We start from the raw sequence: 21940 nt of genomic DNA, 5'->3' as shown, positions 1-21940 counted from the left end.
ACAAATCTATAAATATCTCTTGTAAATTTCGTTGGTATGCGCCAGCGCATGTCCAATGACGCAGTACGTGGCGGGGGCGAGTGTATGACAGCATCTGGACGATATTACATGATACGCTAAAGGAATATGACTTTTATGATCTTGACCGTACAGTTCATATTGTAGAAGAATATGTTTTTTCAAATATGGATGTGAGTAATCGTTAAAATGTTTATGTATATCGATTAAACTAGGTATATTTACTTAAAAGTATGGGCTTCTTAATAACATTTATAATTAACTAGCATTTTAAATTTGCCAATGTTCATACCGCTGTCACTTTTGAACAGAAAATGGAAGAGGTTTGTCTTTACTAAACTTAAACTTATCGCACGTGGATACTGATGTTTGGAAAGAGTACCTACACACTACACGGCCATAATTATGTTCCTACAATAAACTTCCTGACAGCTATCGAAGCAGTAACTTTTAATTAATTGAAAAGGACAACTAATGAGTTCCAAAGAAATGCTATCATAATTTTCCTGTAATCGGGATAATGCTACATGCATTATCCCAATTATTGTCTTTTCTTATTAAATTTAAATTTGCTGATAAATAAATATTAAATAAACAAAAGTGCAATAAATAGGAGATAAATATAAAACATCGAAACGCAACGCTATTGGATGGAGCGCAGTGTGACGTCAAAGTCTAGATAAACATAATAACTGGTATGGTTCCTAGATATAATATAATAATAAATAATATATTATATTTTATGTTGGTTTTTTATTATTCAATAATCTGTACAATTATTATTTACAATGACTGAAAGTGGATTTCTTAAAGCACAATTAGATAATCTTCCAGAAATGGACGCGCTTATTATGATTTTAATGATTAATAACACAGTATTTGTGCAATTGAATACGTTTTTAATGGTCAAATAATGACTATCATATCAATCTTAAAGTTATGTTTTAAGTTTACATTTTTCAAGTAAAAAACAATGAAATTATAAACTAAATAAAAAATAATATATTTATTAAACTCACCACAAAATTGGTACATTGAATATAATATACCACAACAATAAAAGCAAGTTGTTGGAGATACTTTATCTCTTCTCATTATTTTTTTACGGAAGAGAGGACAAACCAGCGTACGAGTCATCTGATGTTAAGTAATCACCGCCGCCGACATTTTCTTGCAATACCAGAGGAAACACAAGAGCGTTGCCGGCCTTTTAAAAAAAAACGCGCTCTTTTTGAAGGTCCCATGTAGTATAGTCCTGGAAACCGCACAAGGAAGCTCTTTCCAAAGCTTTGTTGTACGTGGAAGAAAGTTCCTTGATAACCGGGCTGTGGAGGAAGGCCAGACGAATGTGCTTCAATCAAAGAGCTCTTAGAAGACACAATGAAGCGACGTCCCTATGCAACGCCAAGTTATCTAGCCGTTCACAGAACACTGGGTCCCCGGCCATTCGAGCATCTCTGCCTTGCACGCGGTCAAACGGTTAGTATTTACACCACTTTGCTCGGATCGTTGAGTCTCTTGGAACTAGGAAAAATACTTTATCCACTTTTCGAAGTATTTTTGCAGGTAAAAAAAAGGCAGGCAAAATACTATTAAGTTAGCTTTTGCTTTTGATCAATTATTTTATAAATCACAAAATGTAGTTAAATTTAATATATTTCACCAGAGTTATTACAAATTTGCTCATACAAAACAAGTGCTAACCCGGCAATACACCGCGCCCACTCATTGTATTAATTATCACAATATGTAATGAAATTTCATTGACTGAATAAGTTGTATTGCGAATTCATTGGTATTTCTAACTCAAAAAAATAGTTTTCAGATAAGAATAAGTATCTAATATAGATATAATATTATATCTATATAAGTATCTAATATAGATATAATAGAACATATAATACCTACCACAACAAATCAATCAAATAACAAAAGTAAGTTTATAAAATTCATCTATATATTTCTAAAAAGTAATCAAAAGCTCATATTCTTAAGGGCAGTTCATACCCAAGCTTTGTTTCCATTTAATCCTTTTCATTATAATGAGATATTCCTAGAAGTCGTCGTTTAATTAAGGCTTTGAACTTGTTGAGACTTGAGAGACATTTTAATTATGTTTGCAGGAAGCTTATTAATATAAAATATAACGCAATTGCAAATGACCTGTCGAGTTTACTTAGCCTAGAAATACTCGTAGTATTAATATTATGTATGTCTTTCATATGTTATCTTCTTGAAATCGTTGACATTTGTGTGAACATATACTAAATTTTCGTAATATTGGTTAAAACAGTCATAGTTTAAGAGTCCTTAAATTAAGTATGATTGTCCTTGTTGATCCCTTATATACAGCCCAAGTAAAAGCCCATAACAAAAATAGAACCAACATCAGCAGTATAACCCTATAATAATATACCCTACCATATAAGGCTGTGAATGTAACTAAAATAGAACAATCATGCAGATTCAATGTCTGTTAAGGAACCAGTCTTTTTTACTGTACATGCAACAGAAGTCTACTGGATAAGCTGTCTATATGAGATTTCCATTAGGGTTTGGCATCTAACGCTATTCTAAGAGAAACAGCGGTATCAATTATCATCTTTTTGTACGTGTAGTGCGAGATGGTACCGAGCCAAACACCTGGGGTCGCCCAGGACTCCAGCGGTAAAAAAACTATTTTCACTTCTCATGCCCTGAAATTTCTTATTTGTGCACGATATAGGCTGCACAAAATCGATTTTTGTGCACAAGTGCATTAATGTATCTATATTAAGGCAAAGAAAATGAACCATACAGCCAAACATAATAATAAGTTCAGAGATAGTCATAAAGATAGTTTGTTATTTTATAATATTTACTTTAATTTATTTGCCTCATGTGTTTTTTAAGACATAAAAGATATTAAAATTAAAATAGGTAGGTTATTTAATTAATTAAAAATATATATATATATATATATATATTACAAAATTAATTTAATAGTAGGCTGTATAGGTCTAGAGCCCAAGCCTAATATCAATGTCGTAAGATTAAAAAAAAAGCGGCGGGAAACAGGTCTTGTTTTTTAGTGCGTAATTTCTTCAAATTTGCTAAAATTGTTAAAAATGTCCATGTTATACTACTGTAATAACTCGTCTTCTTATAACTCGTCCACGAATCCATTTTATCCTCGACATTACTATCAGCTATTAAAAGTCTCGGATAAAAATGGTTCGTTTTGTGCAGTCGTTGTAAAATCTACTATTGCTAGAGTTTCTATTTGTTTGTGCATGCCAATCTCATAAACATCAAAACCGACTTGAACATGGCAGGTCTTGGTGTATTGTGGCAAGAATCCCGTAGCATTTAGATTTGGTTCTTTCTGATCGGTTTTCAAAAAAAGACAATAAATTACGGTGGAGATGTCGCAGACGCCCACTAGCTTAGATGTAAGACTTTCACCTCTAGACCAACAAATAATAAATATAAAAAATATCCAATGAGACTTACTCTAAGTGACTGCTAGTTATATGTAACACCTGATATTAATTTAGTAGCAAAAACATCTCTAGAAACCTTTAGTATGCCGTTTTTAAAGTTTCTTAGAGCTACAATGTTTGGCTTGCTAAAGATTCAATTTCTTTTATAAATATGATCTTGATTTATTCATTTCAACCTCATTGATATCTGATTTCGATGACCACGTGGAAAAAGTCACGGGCAAAAGCAAGTGTCAATATATAGAGGGCATTTTGATCTATTTGGTTAAGGGCTATTGGTCTACTGCACGCTGATTTTGGCAGACCGAGAGTTCAGACGATTTCTTGATAGTATCTGGGTGGCGAAAGAGCGACTTAGTTGTTTTTGAGACTTTTCACTTGACGTAGTACCAACCAATAATGGCACACGCGAATCGGTTGAGACTTGGTAACATCCGATATATTATGCATACAAAGAATTTGAAAAAGTAAGCTTCTCACTAAAATGTGTATCGTTAACTATTACGTTTGCATTCTCATATTATTTTCACACCCTTCATATCTTTTAGTTTCGTAGTGTAATATTATTTTACTGCCCAGATTCCAATATTTTGAAACAAGGTGAAATATAGGATACTTCAGAAACCGTATTTGTAATAGAAAATAGAAAGTATAGGAACAAATCAAATCAAAATCACTTTATTAGAAGGTCACGGAAATGACACTTATGAATGTTAAAAAAAAACCCCCTGTTTTCCATCAGTCAAAAATCTTTTTCTAACGCACACGTGGTTCCCAAATGCCAAATTGAAAAAACTTGTCATGTCATTTATCAAAACTCCTCCATATCCGGAACCGCAAATGAATTCCGCCGAATAGCGCATTCCAGAAATTACGGAGAACTCGACAATGCTTTCAGATCTATACCCTGAGTCCCGTTGCTACTGCACTTACAGGTAATGCTGGTAGCACACCCGTTATGCTAAAATAAATAAACAAATAAATAGGTAACTAACTGTCTAAATCTTCTCGCAGGCAAAGTTTATTTATTTATTTATTTATTTATTTATTTATTGGAAAACAAACAGCTTAAGTTATATACACATTGTAACACATAATTTATATTACACAAGCCAATAAAGTTTCCACTTAAATATAAACAAAGTAGGAGTGAATATAATACAAAATATAACGATTTTATATACAATTAAACATAAGGCGAAAAAAGTAAACAAAAATACAAATGAAACAAAATTTATCAAATTTATCGGTTGGACATATTTTAAGAATGTTTAAGATATTCTTTAATTTTTTTAGTAAAAGTTGGATAGCTGCTATGAAAAATGTCTAAGTGACTATAATTATTATTATAAGTGTTGCATGCTCTTATAATAAAACAATTGCTAGTATAATTAGTTCTACGAACAGGGATAAAGAATGTATCTATAGAACGTGTATAATGTTTTGGACAGTTAAGTTTAATGTTACTTAAAATACGATTGGAATCAATTAAGTCATGTAATATTTTGAAAAGGAAAACTTGATCTCTGTATTCTCTACGCTGTTGTAAAGATAGGTAATTAAATTTAGGAGTATTACAATTTTGAAACTTATAATTTAATCTTTTAATAAATTTATTTTGTACACTTTCTATAGCATCTATATATTTTGTATAACGTGGGTTCCAAGCAGTCGAGGCATATTCTAAATATGGTCTGACATAAGCATTATATAAAAGATTAAAAGTATGAACATTTTTGAAGTCATTTCCCTGTCTGAATATAAAACCAAGCATTTTATAAGCTTTTGCTGTCATATTGTCTATATGATTTTCAAATAAGAGAGCCGAATCTAGCGTTACCCCAAGGTCTTTTATTTCTGACACCCTTTTAAGGGGTTTATTGTTTATTTTATATTTGAAGAAAATTGGCATTTTTTTCCTCGAAAATGTTATCATACAGCATTTGTCAACATTGAGGTATAAGTCATTAGCGGAACAATAGTTTCCTAACTCAATTAAATCGCTTTGTAGGTCAACACAGTCCTGTTTTTCTTTTATTATTTTAAATATTTTGGTGTCATCCGCATAAAGTAAAATATTAGAATTTTGAAAAGTTACCAAAAAGGTTAAATCAAGCCTTAATTAAATTCTGTAAATAATAAAGCCATTCTGTGCTTAATGACACACGACGACTTCTCAGGAAAATTCATGTTTTAAGTGAGGAAAAGCAGAAGCTTTACAAAATTAAGAAGATGATTTAAATAAAAACAACATTATTAATGAAGAATATTAAGCCGAAGAAGAAAAATTAAGTATGCTATGCTCACTCACACCCAAACTCAAAATTGTACAAAGGAGCAAAGAAGAATAAAGAAAGCTAATGTCAAATCAAAAGAGAAGTTGATTTAACGTTACATCTAATCTTGCTTTATTATTTAACGAGCTTTTACCCGCGACTTCGTCCATGTGAAATGAGAATTGCGCCCCTCGGGAACACTTAAAAATATCTCACGTGGTACGCAAAAGATGTTAAACATTTCAATGAATATTAATATTTCTAATAAAAATATATTTAATAATTAATAGTAATAATTAAAAGGTTTATTTGGTTAAAAAATATACAGAAATCTTAAAACTAATAATAATATGGACATTAAAGCACCAAAATGGTGCCTAGTCAGCATTATCTTGGGAATTTTACTTCTCAACGCTGGTTTCTATTCTCTAGACACCGTAGAAGCCAAACTTCGAGAGCTAAATTTTTAATACGAGTAATTAAAATAGATATCAAATACCCCAAGTCTACTACTATCATAAACATTAAAAGGCATAAAAGGCATTTATTTTCTCAAAATTGATTCCTATAGAATTATTTTTGATGTCATTTCTAATATACTATGCTAGCAACTACTAGCACTTCGGACACAAATGGCGTTCTAAGTTAGAACAAGCGGCACAAAAAACTCTCCCAGTATTCTTTTTAACCGACTTCAATAAAGGAGGAGGTTCTCAATTCGTCGGTATTTTTTTTATGTTTGTTACCTCAAAACTTTCGACTGGGTGAATTTTGATAATTCTTTTTCTATTTGAAAGCTGCTACTTCCCAAGGTAATTTGGTCTAGATCTGACAGTGGAATCCATGAGAAAACCATACAAGTCTTAAATTTTGCGATACATACGTATAGCAAAGTGGACGATAAACTTACGAATAACACAATATCGCGCCAACCGATTTCGATGATTCTTTTTTTATTGGAAAGCATATACTTCAAAGATAGGTTGGTTAGGTTCTGATAACGGAATCCATGACAAAGTTACGGAACACTGTCTGTAATCAAATTGCAAAGTACTTACGTTCATTGCTGCATTGAAAAATTTAGTTTATTTACATATATTTGTATAAATTGTTAGTTAGTATACTTCAAATTCACTAAAAATCATAAAATAAAAAAAAAATACCAAATAAACAACCGCCTTCAAAAACACTATTCCAAAACAATAGATATAATGTGCACTAAACACTAAAGACTCGACAGACGTTGTTCTGTTAATAATAAAAAAAACTCTTGCGGATGGAATTTTGGAAAATCCATTCTTAGCTGACCTCTACTCGGTAAAAAGAATATTCCTACCAAATTTCAAGTCTTTAGCTCTAGTGGTTCCAGAGATATCGTGATGAGTGACTGTTTACGTGGAAATCTCTTATATAGATAATTAATTAATGTTATTCTAGTTACGATTATTGTAATTTTTGGAGTCGGTGTCGTCCAAGATAGGTTTGTTACTACATACATAGTTATAGGTGAGATGTGCTTGAGTCGTGAGGAGGCGAGAGGCGAGAGCGGGTTGCGGCGGAAGGACACCGATTCCAATATAATAAAAGTAACAAGAATTACATTAATTAATTAGATTATATAAAAATACGCAATTATTTTTATACTTTTTAGTGCACATTTTATCTATTGTTTTGGAATAGTGTTTCTGCAGGCGGTTGTTTTTTTGTTAAAATTTTTTTGCACTCTCTTTTTAATAAAAATATACAATATTTTACTGTCATTGCTATTGCTATAAAATAATCATAATTTAGTCCCAGGCTGTCCAATCTCTTAGATATTTATCTGTGGAGTAATAGGATTTACGCAAGCGCCATTTTTTAAAAAAACATTTAAATTTATTTATAGAAAATGCCTGAACAGTGGCTGGGCTTTATTACAAATGTATATACATTTACCATTAATGTATTATAAGAAGCCAGGAAAATTGCATTGGCAAGAAAAAATAATCTGTTGGAACAAAATATCATAAAATCACAACATCGGTAAGTAATCAGCAATAGTTTTCATATAAATAAAATTAGAATAGGTGATTAAAAATAGATACCTAAGTCATATTCAAAAATAAATCAACTTTAAAATCAAATAACAACAAATCCCGTAAGTACTTATCAATAACTACTAATATATATTTAATGTAGGTAAATAATATCTTAATAACACAGCAAGATACTAAACTTATCTGAACTTCTAGCAAATGTCGTTTGAGTTTTTTCTTGAAAGCGGTGACACCTGATAAAGAGCTTTTGATTGGAGGTGGTATATTATTGCAGCATTTAGTGCTTCCAAACTTCCATAAAATGCGGTTGTGTTGTTTGTGGGGCAAATTAATAATGTAACACATGTAACGTTAAGTTGTAAGTTTTTCATAAAGATATAAAGTTTGTTGCTTTGTGATTATACCAAATAGTAGAGAGACAAAGTGCAGTGATCGGCGTGATTGCATTTTCATTAACTTTGCACTGTTAATAAAAGGCGATACGTGAGCTCTACGAGGTATTGGAAAACAAAAGCTATCGCAAGCATTTTGTACTCGCTGAATGAGTAACTTTGTACGGGCTAGAAAACATGCTTCGATCATTTTATAAACGTTATTAAGTTTTGATAGAATAAGTAATAATGAGCCACATGTATACGAATATCTTAACTTAAATATGTACGAATTTGGTAAAGAACTTTTAATCTTTAGTAACAATTTCTAACTGTTTCAATATTGTGATCCTGGAACCTTAGTTTACTATCAAACTGTAGGCACTCATAAATTTCGGGCTTATTACTTGAACTATATTTTCTTCGCGCATCTTTCAACAAGGATTGTGACCATTTGTTTGTTCTATTAGAGTTTGAGTGCCTATGATTAAGAAACATGACTTATGTGGATGAGGAACAAAACGATTTCTGTCTGTCCAGTTCGATATTTGATTCAAGTCCTAATTGATATTTTCTACGGCATTTTTTGTTTCACAAGGTTTGAAAGAATAGCATAGTTGAAGATAATCAGTGTATAAATGATATTTACAGTTTTTTAAAGACTTATTTACGTCAGCACTATATATAATAAATAGCAACGGTCGTAAAATAGATCCCTGTGGCACCCCTCGATTTACAGGAGAAAAAATAGAAGTACTAACGTTACCAGAGCAGTTACTTTTAATTTGGACTTGTTGTGATCTATCGTATAAATAGCTAGCAAACAATTTGATTGCTATGGCATCACATCCATAATCGGTCAGATTTGCAATTAATAGAGAAGTATTAATAGTCTCAAACGCACGTATGTAATCAAGCAGCATCAGAGTAGTTCCTTTGCCTTCATGCTGTGCTGGTAAATATCCTCGACTACATCTCTAGCAAAGCCATATCTGTACTCCTGCATTGAAACCAGATTGTTTCTCGGGTAAGATGTCAGTAGACTGAAGGTACTCAGTAAGCTGAATACTTATTATTTTTTCTAAAACTTTAAACATAGCAACATTTTTTTTAGGTATAGGCTTTATAATTGCTTGCTAACATGATTAATAATCGATGTAATAACTGTAAGAGTTTGTGGTAGTGCATGTAACACCATATTCCGCGAAACTTATAGCTTCCATTTTATATCATATTATTATTGTAATTATTTATCTTTCAAGTGTAACATTGTTTATCAAAATTCACTAATTTAAATAGTATAGATCTCATAACAGATGTTCCTATTAGTTATCTATCTGTCGACAGCTTAGACAGCTTGACACAACAATTACAATGCCATGTACATAACAAAGACCTATTTGTTTTACATGTGAACATTCGCTCTTTAAAAAAACATTTCAGTGAATTACTTGTGTCAATTGACAAACATTTAAATAAAATTGATCTGTTGGTTATAACTGAACCTAATGTAAGCTTCTCGATGTTATCTTTTTATAAAATTACAGGTTTTCGCTTAGATGCCTATACCCGTAAGGGTCGCAGCAGGGGAGGGGTGTTAGTATACTCGCGAGAGGGTCTGTGTGCGCAAAACGTGACACAGTCGCGCTTACAAGTATCATGCGGTCGGCGGAGTGCGTTTCCATTACACTTAACTGGAATGGTGAGTCAATTTACGTAATATCTGTGTATATGCCACCAAGATATAACAAAGAAGACAGAATCAATGAATTTTTTGTTGAATTACGTAATCTTTTTATTAGTTTACCTAAAGAATCCAAAGTAGTTTTTTGTTGTTTCTTTATATATAGACTTATTAATTAATTATAGTGATCGCGTTATGCGCTACGAGAATTAAATGGCCGAATTTGGATTTGTGAAATGTATACAGGATGTTACTAGACGAGAAATTCTTAACGGTAGACTTGTAGAATCCTGGTTGGAACACATTTATATCAGAGCACCAATACCAATTATTAATTCAGCTGTAATAAAGCACAAACTTTCGGATCATTATTATGTTGCGGCCATGGTACAATGGAAGCGCGCTCCATCGATCACTGGTGTAGGCGCGCATTCGATAGGTACGGTCGCCACGGTGTCGGGGTGGCCACCTGACCTGCCGCCGCAGCCCATGCCGCATACTGAGTTGTCTTCCGCTACTCGTCGAACTCTCGATAACCGCTTAGTTAGAAAAAAGCTACTGGAAACAGACTTTACTGAGTTATTAAATATTGAATGTCCAATTGAACTTTATACAGCATTTACTAATATATTCACTACTATATATAACGATTGTTATAAGGAACATATTATCACCTTTACTAATAAGAGAAATTGTAAAAGCTGGAGTAATGATAATTTAAGGAGGATGATATAAGAACGAGATAAATTATTTAAGACATTGTCTAATGATCCTAAAAATATGTTAAAAAGATTAATTTATACTAGATATTGAAATCGATGCAATAAAACTATTGTCAAATGTAGTAATGAACATGACAAGCAAAGAATTTACGATTGTAATAAAAACATCAAGAAAATATGGGACAGAATTCACAGTTTAATAGGAAAAGAAAAACAATCATTGGATAATATAATACTTTGTAACATGGAAAAGCATGGCAATACAAAAGACATTTGTGATAAATTTGCAAATAAATTTTCAGATGATGTTAAAGAATTAAAACATATATGTGGCGATAAATGGTTAGAAAAAAGTTATTATGTAAAGAAAGCGGATGTGAGCATGAGATGGCAACCAGTTAGTAGCAGGGATGTTAAAGTTGTTATTAATAATATGCATAAAAACAAATCACCCGGCAGCAATCTCGTGCGTATGTCCGATTTAAAGTTACTTAGTGATAAAGTTAGTCCTATTTCAGCTAAGTTAATTAATACATCTGTAAAGAGTCATACGTTCCCTGACAGACTTAAGGAATAAGTTATTCGTCCAATCCACCGACCGGTGACCGTAAAGTTATTTCTAATTATAATTATATATATTCTCTATAGACCTACATCTATTTTATCCAGTATTGATAAAATAATGGAAAAATGTATTGTAAATGAGCTTGGTAGTTACTTACAAAAACATAATATTTTAAACGAATGTCAACACGGTTTTCAAAAAGGCAAAAGCACAAATACATTATTGTCTAAATTTACGGACGAGATAAATACAAACTTAGAAGAGAGAAAAATTATAGTTGCAGTTTTTTATGATTTCAAGAAAGCTTTTGATACTTTAGAAATGGAAACGCTCCTGAATGGATTGGATGAGTGTGGTGTGCGACAGCCACTGAACAACTGGTTCCGTGACTTTGTCACATCTCGTACATATCGTGTGAAGGTAGGCGATTCGCTCAGTGCGGAGGTGAAGGTACAGTATGGTGTACCTCAGGGTTCGGGGTGTGGGCCAGTATGCTATCTCATGTACGTCAATAGCCTATGTGGTGTACTACGCCACTGTTCAGCATATATGTTCGCGGATGACCTATGTACTCTTCGTGCCGGCACCGACCTCGCTGAGACGTGTCGCTTGGTTCAACAGAATATTGACTCCGTAGTCAAATGGTCACACGACAATGGTATTATGTTAAATGCAGATAAAACAAAAGTGATTGGCTCGCCTTATATTCGTTCTACAGGTTCACCGCCTCCCTTGTATGCACACAGTTTTAACTGCTTTCATAATAATTTAAGTAATTGCCTATGTAATCCTATAGAAAAAGTTATTTTTGTAACATACTTAGGTATTAAAGTATGTTGACTTTATTTCTAGCAAATTAAGAATTCTACTAGGAAAATTTTACCACCTTAGTTTTAGAATACCTATTAGTACCCTAAAGTGCTTATACTTTTCTTTGGTGGAATCCATAATTGATTATGCGCTTGATAGCTATGGGCTTACTTTTAAAACATATGTAAAGTATTGCCAGTAAGCTTAAAACATAAGTACTTATTGGCCATTAACAATCATGGCAATCAAGAACATAACCCAATTATGCACAACCACGATACTCGGTTGATGTCCGCTGGTAAGTTCGAGGTTCCTAGAATCAATAACTACTACGGAGATAGGACTTTGAAAAAACGCCTACCTTATCTATTAAACAGCTTGCCTGAGGACATCCGACTAGAAACCAGTAAAAGAAAATTTAAAACTAAACTTAAGAAATATTTAGTGTCAACACTGCCTTAAAATAAAAATTAGATTTTTTTATATTTTTTATCAATATTTGTTAATTACACTTGTATAAAATCAATGTCAATTCAATCAATTCTAATAAGCATTAATGTATAACAAGAGACTTGATCCTGCAGACAAACTGTCCAAACAGAAATGATTAATAGTATAAATAAATAAATAAACACCATCTATACCTTGAGCGTTTGTTTTAATTTTCCTAATAACTTTAGATACTATTATTTCATTAACAGGCCCAAGACAAAATACAGATTCAATATCATGATGGAATTATGTTAAATCTGAAATACTGACATTTTGTTGACCTGGAAGAATAAGAAAATTTTGATTGATTTTGTTAAGATCATTAATTGTTAAGTTTAATGGCAAGTCTGCGTGTTTACTCTTAAAGTTCACAATACAGCAAACGGCTGGATCACTTGGCGTTGCGTAGAGATGTCGCTTCATTGTGTGTCTTCTACCGGATTTATCACGGTGAGTGTTCCGAAGAGCTGTTTAACCTGATTCCTGCCGAGTTAGGATATCATCCCCACCATCTGGATGTGTGGCGGTCCTCCACAGTGCGGTTTTCAGGGATCTTTCTTCCAAGTACTACAAAGCTGTGGTATGAACTTCCTTGTACGGTGTTTCCGGTACGATACGTCCTGGGTTCCTTCAAAAAAGCGCGTACACATTCCTTAAAGGCCGGCAACGCTCCTGTGATTCCTCTGGTGTTGTAACAGATTGTGGGCAGCGGTGATCAATTAACAACAGGAACTCGTACGCTCGTTTGTCCTCCTATTCCATAAAATAAAAATATTTTGTTTAATATTTTTCCAAAGTGAACGTGTGAACAATTGAACAACAAAGTTAAATATTTATATTTTTATTGATTCTTTGTTTAAAATAAGCAATTTTTTCGTAAATATTGCCGTGCTAACAACGGTTTTAAGATCCTTATAATATGGCTTATGGTATTAACTTTGACGACTTTTAACGTATGCTTTGTCTCTAAGTTTCATCATAACTTTGATAGTTTGTGTTGTCCACGGATATTGGCTTTATATATTTATTTTTGATTGGAGCATGTAAGTCATATAATAGCATCATGTATTTATTAAAAGTCACAATGCATTCATTAGTGTAGTGACACTAATGATGTGTAGTGACACATCATTATCTCTTTCAATGGTATTGAATTAACTTGATCATTAAATGCTGATAGCCTTGATATTGATATCCTTTAAAGGTCTATATCAAAATCAAAATGGAAAATGCCTAGGTTTTCTAATGTGTACTTAAAATGTGACAAAAGCATTACTGCTTAAATCAGCAATATGATCTAACTTCGAGACCTTAGTACTGATACATATTACATCTAGGAGAGTTGCGAAATGGGATGTAAAGTGAGTGGCTTGATAAACGTATTGTTTCAAATTAATATATTGTAAAAAATCAGACAGTTTTTTTGTAATTACATTAGAATTGATCAACAAATCTTTATTAAAATCACCCATCAGTATAATGTGGTCGTAGGTCGCAAGTGCAGTGAGAGCATCAAAAAAAGTGTCAACATGAAGCCAAGGAGGTCGGTAAGCGGTACCAAATGCTACTTTGAAACCATTTAAATTAATTTAACCCAACCACATCTGTTCCATTTTTGTGGTGATTCTGAAAATGGCTTTCGTCATAAATCCTACTACTCCACAACTGAATATCTAAGTGATCCGACAGACAGGGTCCTCGTACAATATTGTAGGTACAATACTGTATATTATCATTAGATCCTAGGTACAATATTGTATACTCGTATCTCATGAAAAAGAGCGCAAAATTAAAGAATGCTGGCAGAGTTTCTTGCGCCGCTTCTTCTCTCTCAGAGCGCCATTTGTTTCCGAAGCAGTAGTATTGCTTTGTATATTATAAATGGCATCAAAAAAAAATTCTAAACGAATAAATTTTGAGAAAATAAATGCCTATTATGCCTATTATGTTAATATTAACAAAATAATTTTTTATTCATACACCACATAATACTATTAGTACCTACATATTCTTAACGCTTATGCTATTATGAGCTTAATAAAATCAAAGAAAACATTATATGTTTAACTATCATTAACAGGCTTCAGAATGTTTTCTTACGTCTGAAAAGAGGGGCATATTCTTATAAAACTGGTGTTTAGGAAGAACATTTAACTAGCGAAGATTAATCGTCTTCTTGAAGATTTCGCATGCCTGGCATAGTTAATTACAGGGAAGATATCTTTAAGCCTTTCAGGCCAGCTAGTCTTATAAAAAAGTAAACCATAGGAGAACAGTGTTTTATCTATTTATATATATAAAACTCGAGAACGGCTGGACCGATTTGGCTAATTTTGGTCTTGAATTATTTGTGGAAGTCCAGAGAAGAAATAGGAAAATGCTGCTAAATTAAATAAAAACATCAAATTTGTTTTTCCTTTGATGTGTCCATATATAATTTCTATGAGAGACTTTATTGACGCACGGTTTGACAGTTCTGCTGTGAAACAATTTCATTACGACAGCAGGGTGCATATTTTACAAAGTAATTTTTGATGTTATGATATATTATTGACAATTCATATAAAACATTATTTTATTTATTATATACAGAACACCGTCTGTCGGGTAAGCTAGTATTAAATAAAAAATGATTAACTTCGATTAAAAAATAAGTATCAAAAATTATAAGTTCTTATATACCATTAGGGTGAGATACGATAAGTGACAAAAACTCATCGACCTGAGAACACCATGCAAAAAGGCTAGTTGAGTCCTTAGACTCTTGAAAAACGCACTTGGGGAAATGTCATAAATCCAGTTAATGGAATAAGTGACAGATATAAGTTCAAATATCTCCTGATAAATTATTCATATGCAAATAATTTGCACTGCATTTTAATTTATTCCAAAATTAAGCCCAGTCCTGTAACGCGTTGGTTGAGAACAATAGCTGTTCATTAGTTAATCAGTTTGTTTACGCAGTCATTCATATTCGAAATACTTCGTTCAAAATGTTGTATTCATTTCAATTTTTTGCCGCATTGTGTGGGGGTTTTGGGAGAGGGAATTAAATTATGAATATTGGATGCAAAGTGCAAACGACATTGGTTTGATCAGATCGGGTACTTCAAAATTCGACCCTAAGAAGCCGGTCAGCCTTACCACAATACAAGATCTGTCTAACACTCATTTCTGGCAGTAGTAACAGTTGTAGCCAAGCGCGTAGCTAGGATTTAAAATGTCCCCAATTTGGTCGACGAATGTCCTATAAGTCGACCGCCGCGACTTGCCGACACATACTTGCCTGATATATTTGACTAGCTGCTACCCGTGAGTTTGTCCGCGTAGATTTAACAAAAGGCGTGCTCAATTTTGACGACCGATATAGCCGAATGGTTAGTGACCCTGACTACTAAACTAGAGATCCCGTTGTATCCGAGTCATGGATGTTTATATGTATTTATGTATGTTTATGTAAGTATATTGTATTAAATATATCGTTGTATTGTACCCATAGTACAGGCTATGCCTAGTTTGGGGCAAGATAATTTGTGTAAGAGTGTGTCAATATTATATAATATAATTATTACTCAGTTCGCGACATTTACGAAAAATCAATAATTTTGTTCTATTTGTTCAGAAATACTCCATTGAAACTTCTTATTTTTGAGGTACTTAGCCTCAATTACGTGTGATTATTATCTTTATTAATTAGGATCTTTTCTATATTTTTTAAATTAGTATTTTTATTTTTTGCTTTTTGTAATTGTGTGCCCATCATCATTTAGAGAAGAATCTCTTTATATACAATGTTTAGTGTACGATTTTTCTTGAGCAAAAAAGCAACGCTAGTTACATCCCTTGCACGTGAACATGCCACGTGTAGCTGCCCTTAGTTCAATCGAATCCAGCTTTGCTCAACGTTTTCCCTTGTTACTTATTGATTGATAGTCATAGCAAAGCTGACGGTGATAGGAAATCGCAGTCTTTCAAATTCAAAGTTTAATTTTTTTAACCCGCGCGGAACATAATTGTAAAATAATATAATAATAATAATAAATAAATAAAAAAGTATAAATAAAAATATAGCCGATCTTACGCGCTGTAATATCAGCTATCTGACAGTGCAAGCCCTGTCAGAATCGGTTTAGCCGTTTTGGAAATAAATTCGCGTTACTTGGGTCTTAGTTTTTTTGCAGACCCCAATTATTTTTCTCAAAAAAAAATGCCTATTAAGCCTATTTTATGCACCACCTCCAACTTAATTATCTGCTACTGAAAGTCACTTCAAAAAGCAAAAGGTCCAGCCAACAGACAATTTTTAAAAAAAAAATTGTTTTTTTTTTAATTATTTCGTAGATCCTCTCATATACATTTAGTAAAAAGCAGCTATTTTGACATTACAAACAGACACTTCAATTTTATTTATGTGTATATTAATTCGTCAGTCTTTCTTCACACAGTCGCTCCACTTGTTTGGACACCATTTCAGCATTTCTTTCTGAATACTTGAGACGACATCGTATTTCAGATCACAGCGCGCTCCATTCACTACGTCTCATCCCACACATACTTCCTATTGTTCGCATCTTACCTGTATTAAATCTGCTTTCATGCTTCTTCTACAATACCCATATCTCAATTTCATATATCAACGTGGATACAAGAACAGCCATTTCCAAGCTACATAATCTATTTTTAATTTATTAACAATAATTTTACCATATGGCTAATTTCGTATGACCGCGCTACGCGCTACAACTGTACATTTGATCCGATCGAGTTAGGAGGATAGACGCATAATTAATAATAATAATTTAATAAATTTAACAGTTTAAAATAACAACTTGTACTTAGTCCAAGGACAATAACGTCACTAACCGCCAGTTGCACAAAGCAACCTTAAAGTTAATGTTTCAATAAATTTTCACCGTCACTTTTTTTTCATTTTAACAGTAACTAGAAACTTCATTTCACGCTATAAAGTTTTTGTTTTCTTATAAGAATTCAGTCTTTTTAGTTATTAAAACACGCGGCCGCCTCATTAATGGTCGTCGACAAAGTTTGTGTTGGTATATCTATCATCACCTATTTATGTAAAAGGTTCAATATTATGTGCATGCTAAAACATGCCGCTAGTTCTTGGTAGTTTGATGTTAACCAGCTTGTACCATGGGTAGCCTTCCTCGCGGTTAATTCTTTGAGTCGATGTTTCCTCAAAGGAAGCCATTACGCAATAAACACACTGTAAGTTAGTTATCCGTGTTCTCTCTAATTTCAGAACTCGTATTAAATTTTCTCTAGTTTTTATGCGTCCATTTTTAGTTAAAAGCTGAATTGAAAAGCAATTTAAAGCCAAACAATCGCATGTTGTACACTTTTACATCTAGAATGTTCTAATTGTCATTTGAAAAATGTTCAACTCTGAAATATTGCACAAAAGCTAATTCCATGCTTCAACTTTTAGATGGCACCTAGCATTTACAAAGTCCTTACAAAGCTTAAAACTTCAATTGAAACGACAAATACCTGAAATTGCCAACAACTTCATGTATGAAATTCAGCTCGTATGCCATAAAGGCTATAAAGTTAGACAACATTCCCGTGAACATATCCATCGAATTTCATATAATCCAAATTTCAAACAATTAAAACAGAATGAGACTCCTTAATCCTTTACGAAATACTTCAGTGAAATTTGCTGGAGCCACAAAGGGAAATTTAAGCGAAGTTCACCGGGAAGCGATGTAAAGCAGGAAACGGTATTGTCCTCTCGAATAATACTTCATACTCAAAATAATTTGTTATTTATCAAATATAATCGTAAATTTAAGAATAACGTGAGTGGTAGAAACTAGAATATCTCCCACGAACAGGGTCTACTTGCTATAATATATGCCGTGTGTAAACATGGCCTACGGTATGCTAGTATAGCATTAAGCTTTTATTTCATATTCTAATGAACATAGCTATTATATCATATCAAGGCCACATAAGTGCCACAGAGGTGCCTTATTATGTATATAAAGTAGCAATGGGCAAGATTTACTGCGTAAACATTTAAGGAGTGACGTAGCAGTAATTTCACTACGATGCTACTAAGACTAAACACGCCTAAAGTCTAAAGCGATGCCACTCCGAACTTTGGGTTCAATCAAGAATGTAAAAATGGCACTGTACTGGAGAGGGTGTTATGAAAAGTAATGATTTTTTTTTATTTACGTCAATTTATAAAAAATTTTTTGTATATCGTCAGAATATATTTCCATTACAAAAGCAAGTGCGCAAAAGTAAACAGCGTAAAAATTACAATAGTAATCAGCGTAAACAAAACAGTAAAAATAAATTTGCAACAATTTTTTTAATGTCAATAATTAAACAATTTAATAACAATTATAAGTAATTAAAAATAAAATTTTATCAATCTCAATATACTGTATTATATTTTAATAACCCGAGTTTATTCTTATTCTATATCAATATAACACAATTCTCTCCTATTCTATAGAAATCTAACACAATTACTTAAAAATGATTTATTTCCTTTGGTATTGTAATTTCGTTTGTGTCTAGTGTTAAAGTAATGCAGCGCACCCTTTTAATATATTTAAGCAATTTTTCTTAGTAAACAAATTATTTTGATAAATGTATTCTGATGGAAATATAAGTATCATTACACTACTTTATATCTTACAATTTTTTTTATATTTAGTTAATATAACCGAAAATACTACATTACATCCTTAAACAGTAACGTAATGAGTCTCGACTTCCAAGACTACAGACTTGGATAACAAAGAGTTACTATAATATACTTAAAGCACGAATTTCACTTTTTTCTAAAATTAAGATACTATTAATATCGGCCGTCGTGCCCCAGAGCATAATGCTGTTAGACATAATGCTGAGGAAGTACGCAAATTACAGAGAAAACTGGAAAAATTGTGCTAGCTTTTATATTTAATAATAAACTATTCCCCGAAGCAAATATGTAAAGTGACCATGCTATGTTTTTTATATTCAATTGCATAATTACTTTAATAAATTTGTCTTTTACTTTTAAGCTAACAAGAATCTATGTGTATTTTGTTATAATTTTTTTATCTAAGACACCACAAAATAGCAAAAGTGTCTCATGTGTGTATAATCACATTTTAATTCAGAACAGTTTTAATCAATCTACTCAATCAAAAATATTCACTTGCTAATTGCACAAATATTCAGGCTTATATTATCAAGAAACTATGATTTCAGATTATTCATTGCTCTGATTTGAAAAGCTTAAATAACTTAAGAATTTCCCAAATATTCATAAATTTATTGTTTGTACTTTCCCTCATGATTGCAGTGAAACTGTTAAACAGGCATAGTATTGTCTTCCAAGTAAAATGCAATCGTTACTTTGAATCTCATTTGCCCAGTAATTACACTAGATACGATGCCCTTGAAGCTAAAACATGAATATTACTTTACAGGAGAAAAAGTTGCCGCTTTGTTGCCCAACCTAGCTGATATTCTGTTCAAAAACATCTTCCTCCGACCTAGAAAATGTATAGTTTAGTATTTTTCCAATATCTACTCAAAGAAACCGACTTCAATGTTTCATTCCTACACTTATAACTTATCAGGAGTAAAATGATGGCGTTAGATTCCCAACCTCTCTCTAGTCGTTGCCTCATGACTGAGGATCTTGGTCATCAACAAGTAGTCCACACTTGGAGTGAACTCTTTGTTTCCATCGGCTTCTGTCCATCGCGGCCCTGACGACGGAGCTAAACCTCTTGGACGTGGAGTTATCTATTAGGTCAGTCCATCTGCTAAGAGATCGGCCTCGGGCTCGCTTGCCATTTGTATTCCCAGCTTCGATCAATTTGTCCAGGCTTTCATTGCCCCTTCTCATTATATAGCCAAAATACGAAAAGAATTGTATATTATATCCCTAATATTTCTTTCCCAACCTGCAGCATTCAATATTCCGAAATATACTTTATCGAAAACTATTACTCATACCTGGAAGGAGAGGACCATTTCTGCGTAGGCCAACATTACCCCAACTTACCTTTGACCCACACATAAGACCCACGCGCTAAATAAATTTAAAGTGAATCTTAATAAATTTTCCATGAGTCACGTCCACAACATGTGCGGATTAAACAGTTTCACAATTTCGATATACAATATTATTTAATTTAAATTGAATTTTATTCCATGAGTAATAAATATCCCGACAGCGTGTTATTAGCTGTAATCCACCTGGGAAATAAGTTCTTAATAGACATGTGAGGACACTCTTTAAACGGATTTACTGTACTATTTTGATAATATTTAAACCCACATTGGTTACATCAAAGACTTTCTTGAACGTAAAGCGTCGAGAAATTTCAAAGCATATTGTGCTCACAAAGAGTTATGAGATGCGTCTTATTTTTAAACATAAGAAAGGAAAATATAAACTTATATTCAATTTAAATGTATTCCTCTTGGAAGAGCGATTTTCTCAATTTCATTTAAAAAATAAAAACTGTCATGTTCTATGTGTTCTGTTATATGGTTGTTACAACAAATTGCAAATTATTTATAAACATTATCATTAAGTATTAAGTTGATACTTTAAACTTTAACCAGGGTTCATATTTTGAAAATATAATGTAATTATACATTTTAAAAAATATCAAAATTAATCTAAGAAAATTGAACGGAATATTTACAGTGTAGTATAGCGTCATAGTTTTTTGTGAGGCATCTTGTGTTATAAATAGTCCATCTTATATTCTATACATACATTATTTAACATTGATATACTTATTATATTAAAATTAACAAAAAACAATTGAGTGGTTTTATGAAACAACGATTATTTTCACAAAATAACGTATTAATTATTAATAGCATAAGCAATATAAAAAGAAAGAAAAAAAATCAAATGTATAATATATATATTATGATAAACTTATTCATAAAATAAAAATATAACATCATCAAAAAACCTTTTTCAGGTCTTGGGTTCGAATCCCACTCCCTCTCGGGCTTTAGACCACACGGCAACACTTCACCCCTACTCCAAGGCCGGCTGTAATGCGACATTCGACATATGTACGAAAAAAACACTTTTTTCATATAAGAAAGAGCAAACAGGCATGGAGGCTCACCACTTATAGGAAAATATTTTTTTTCCCTGAGTGGTAGGCACATATAAAGGATCACCATTTGCTACTGATCCACTTGCCATTGGCATCAGACCTAGTCTCATTTTAATATATTTTTTTTATGGAAAAAGAGGATAAAGGAGCGTACGGACCTAGTGATCATTACCAGAGGACTCGCAGGAGCGTTGCCGGCCTTTAAGGATGCGCTTTTTTTGAAGTCCGATTGTCCCGGAAACACCGCACAAGGAAGATCATTCCACAGCTTTGTAGTAAGTGGAAGAAAGTTCCTTGATGACCGAACTGTGAAGATAATATATCGTCAAACATATTGTGGAATTTTACTTACGTTAAATTTA

At 32.5% G+C, this 21940-nt stretch overlaps 1 protein-coding gene across 1 annotated transcript; it reads left to right on the top strand.

Annotated features, from left to right (window-relative positions):
• Window positions 1–11475: 11475 nt before the first annotated feature.
• Window positions 11476–11994, top strand: LOC126978889 (uncharacterized). The gene has a single exon (XM_050828004.1). It carries the CDS (start codon window positions 11476–11478, stop codon window positions 11992–11994), a length of 519 nt encoding a protein of 172 aa, XP_050683961.1.
• Window positions 11995–21940: the final 9946 nt, after the last annotated feature.

This window comes from Leptidea sinapis, chromosome Z, assembly GCF_905404315.1.
Source record: "Leptidea sinapis chromosome Z, ilLepSina1.1, whole genome shotgun sequence".
Classification (NCBI taxonomy): domain Eukaryota; kingdom Metazoa; phylum Arthropoda; class Insecta; order Lepidoptera; family Pieridae; genus Leptidea; species Leptidea sinapis.
This window is presented reverse-complemented; position numbering and strand designations above follow the sequence as displayed.

Excerpts from the sequence above, each read along its gene's own strand:
- LOC126978889 (XM_050828004.1), top strand. The coding sequence starts at position 11,476 with ATGGAAACGCTCCTGAATGGATTGGATGAGTGTGGTGTGCGACAGCCA.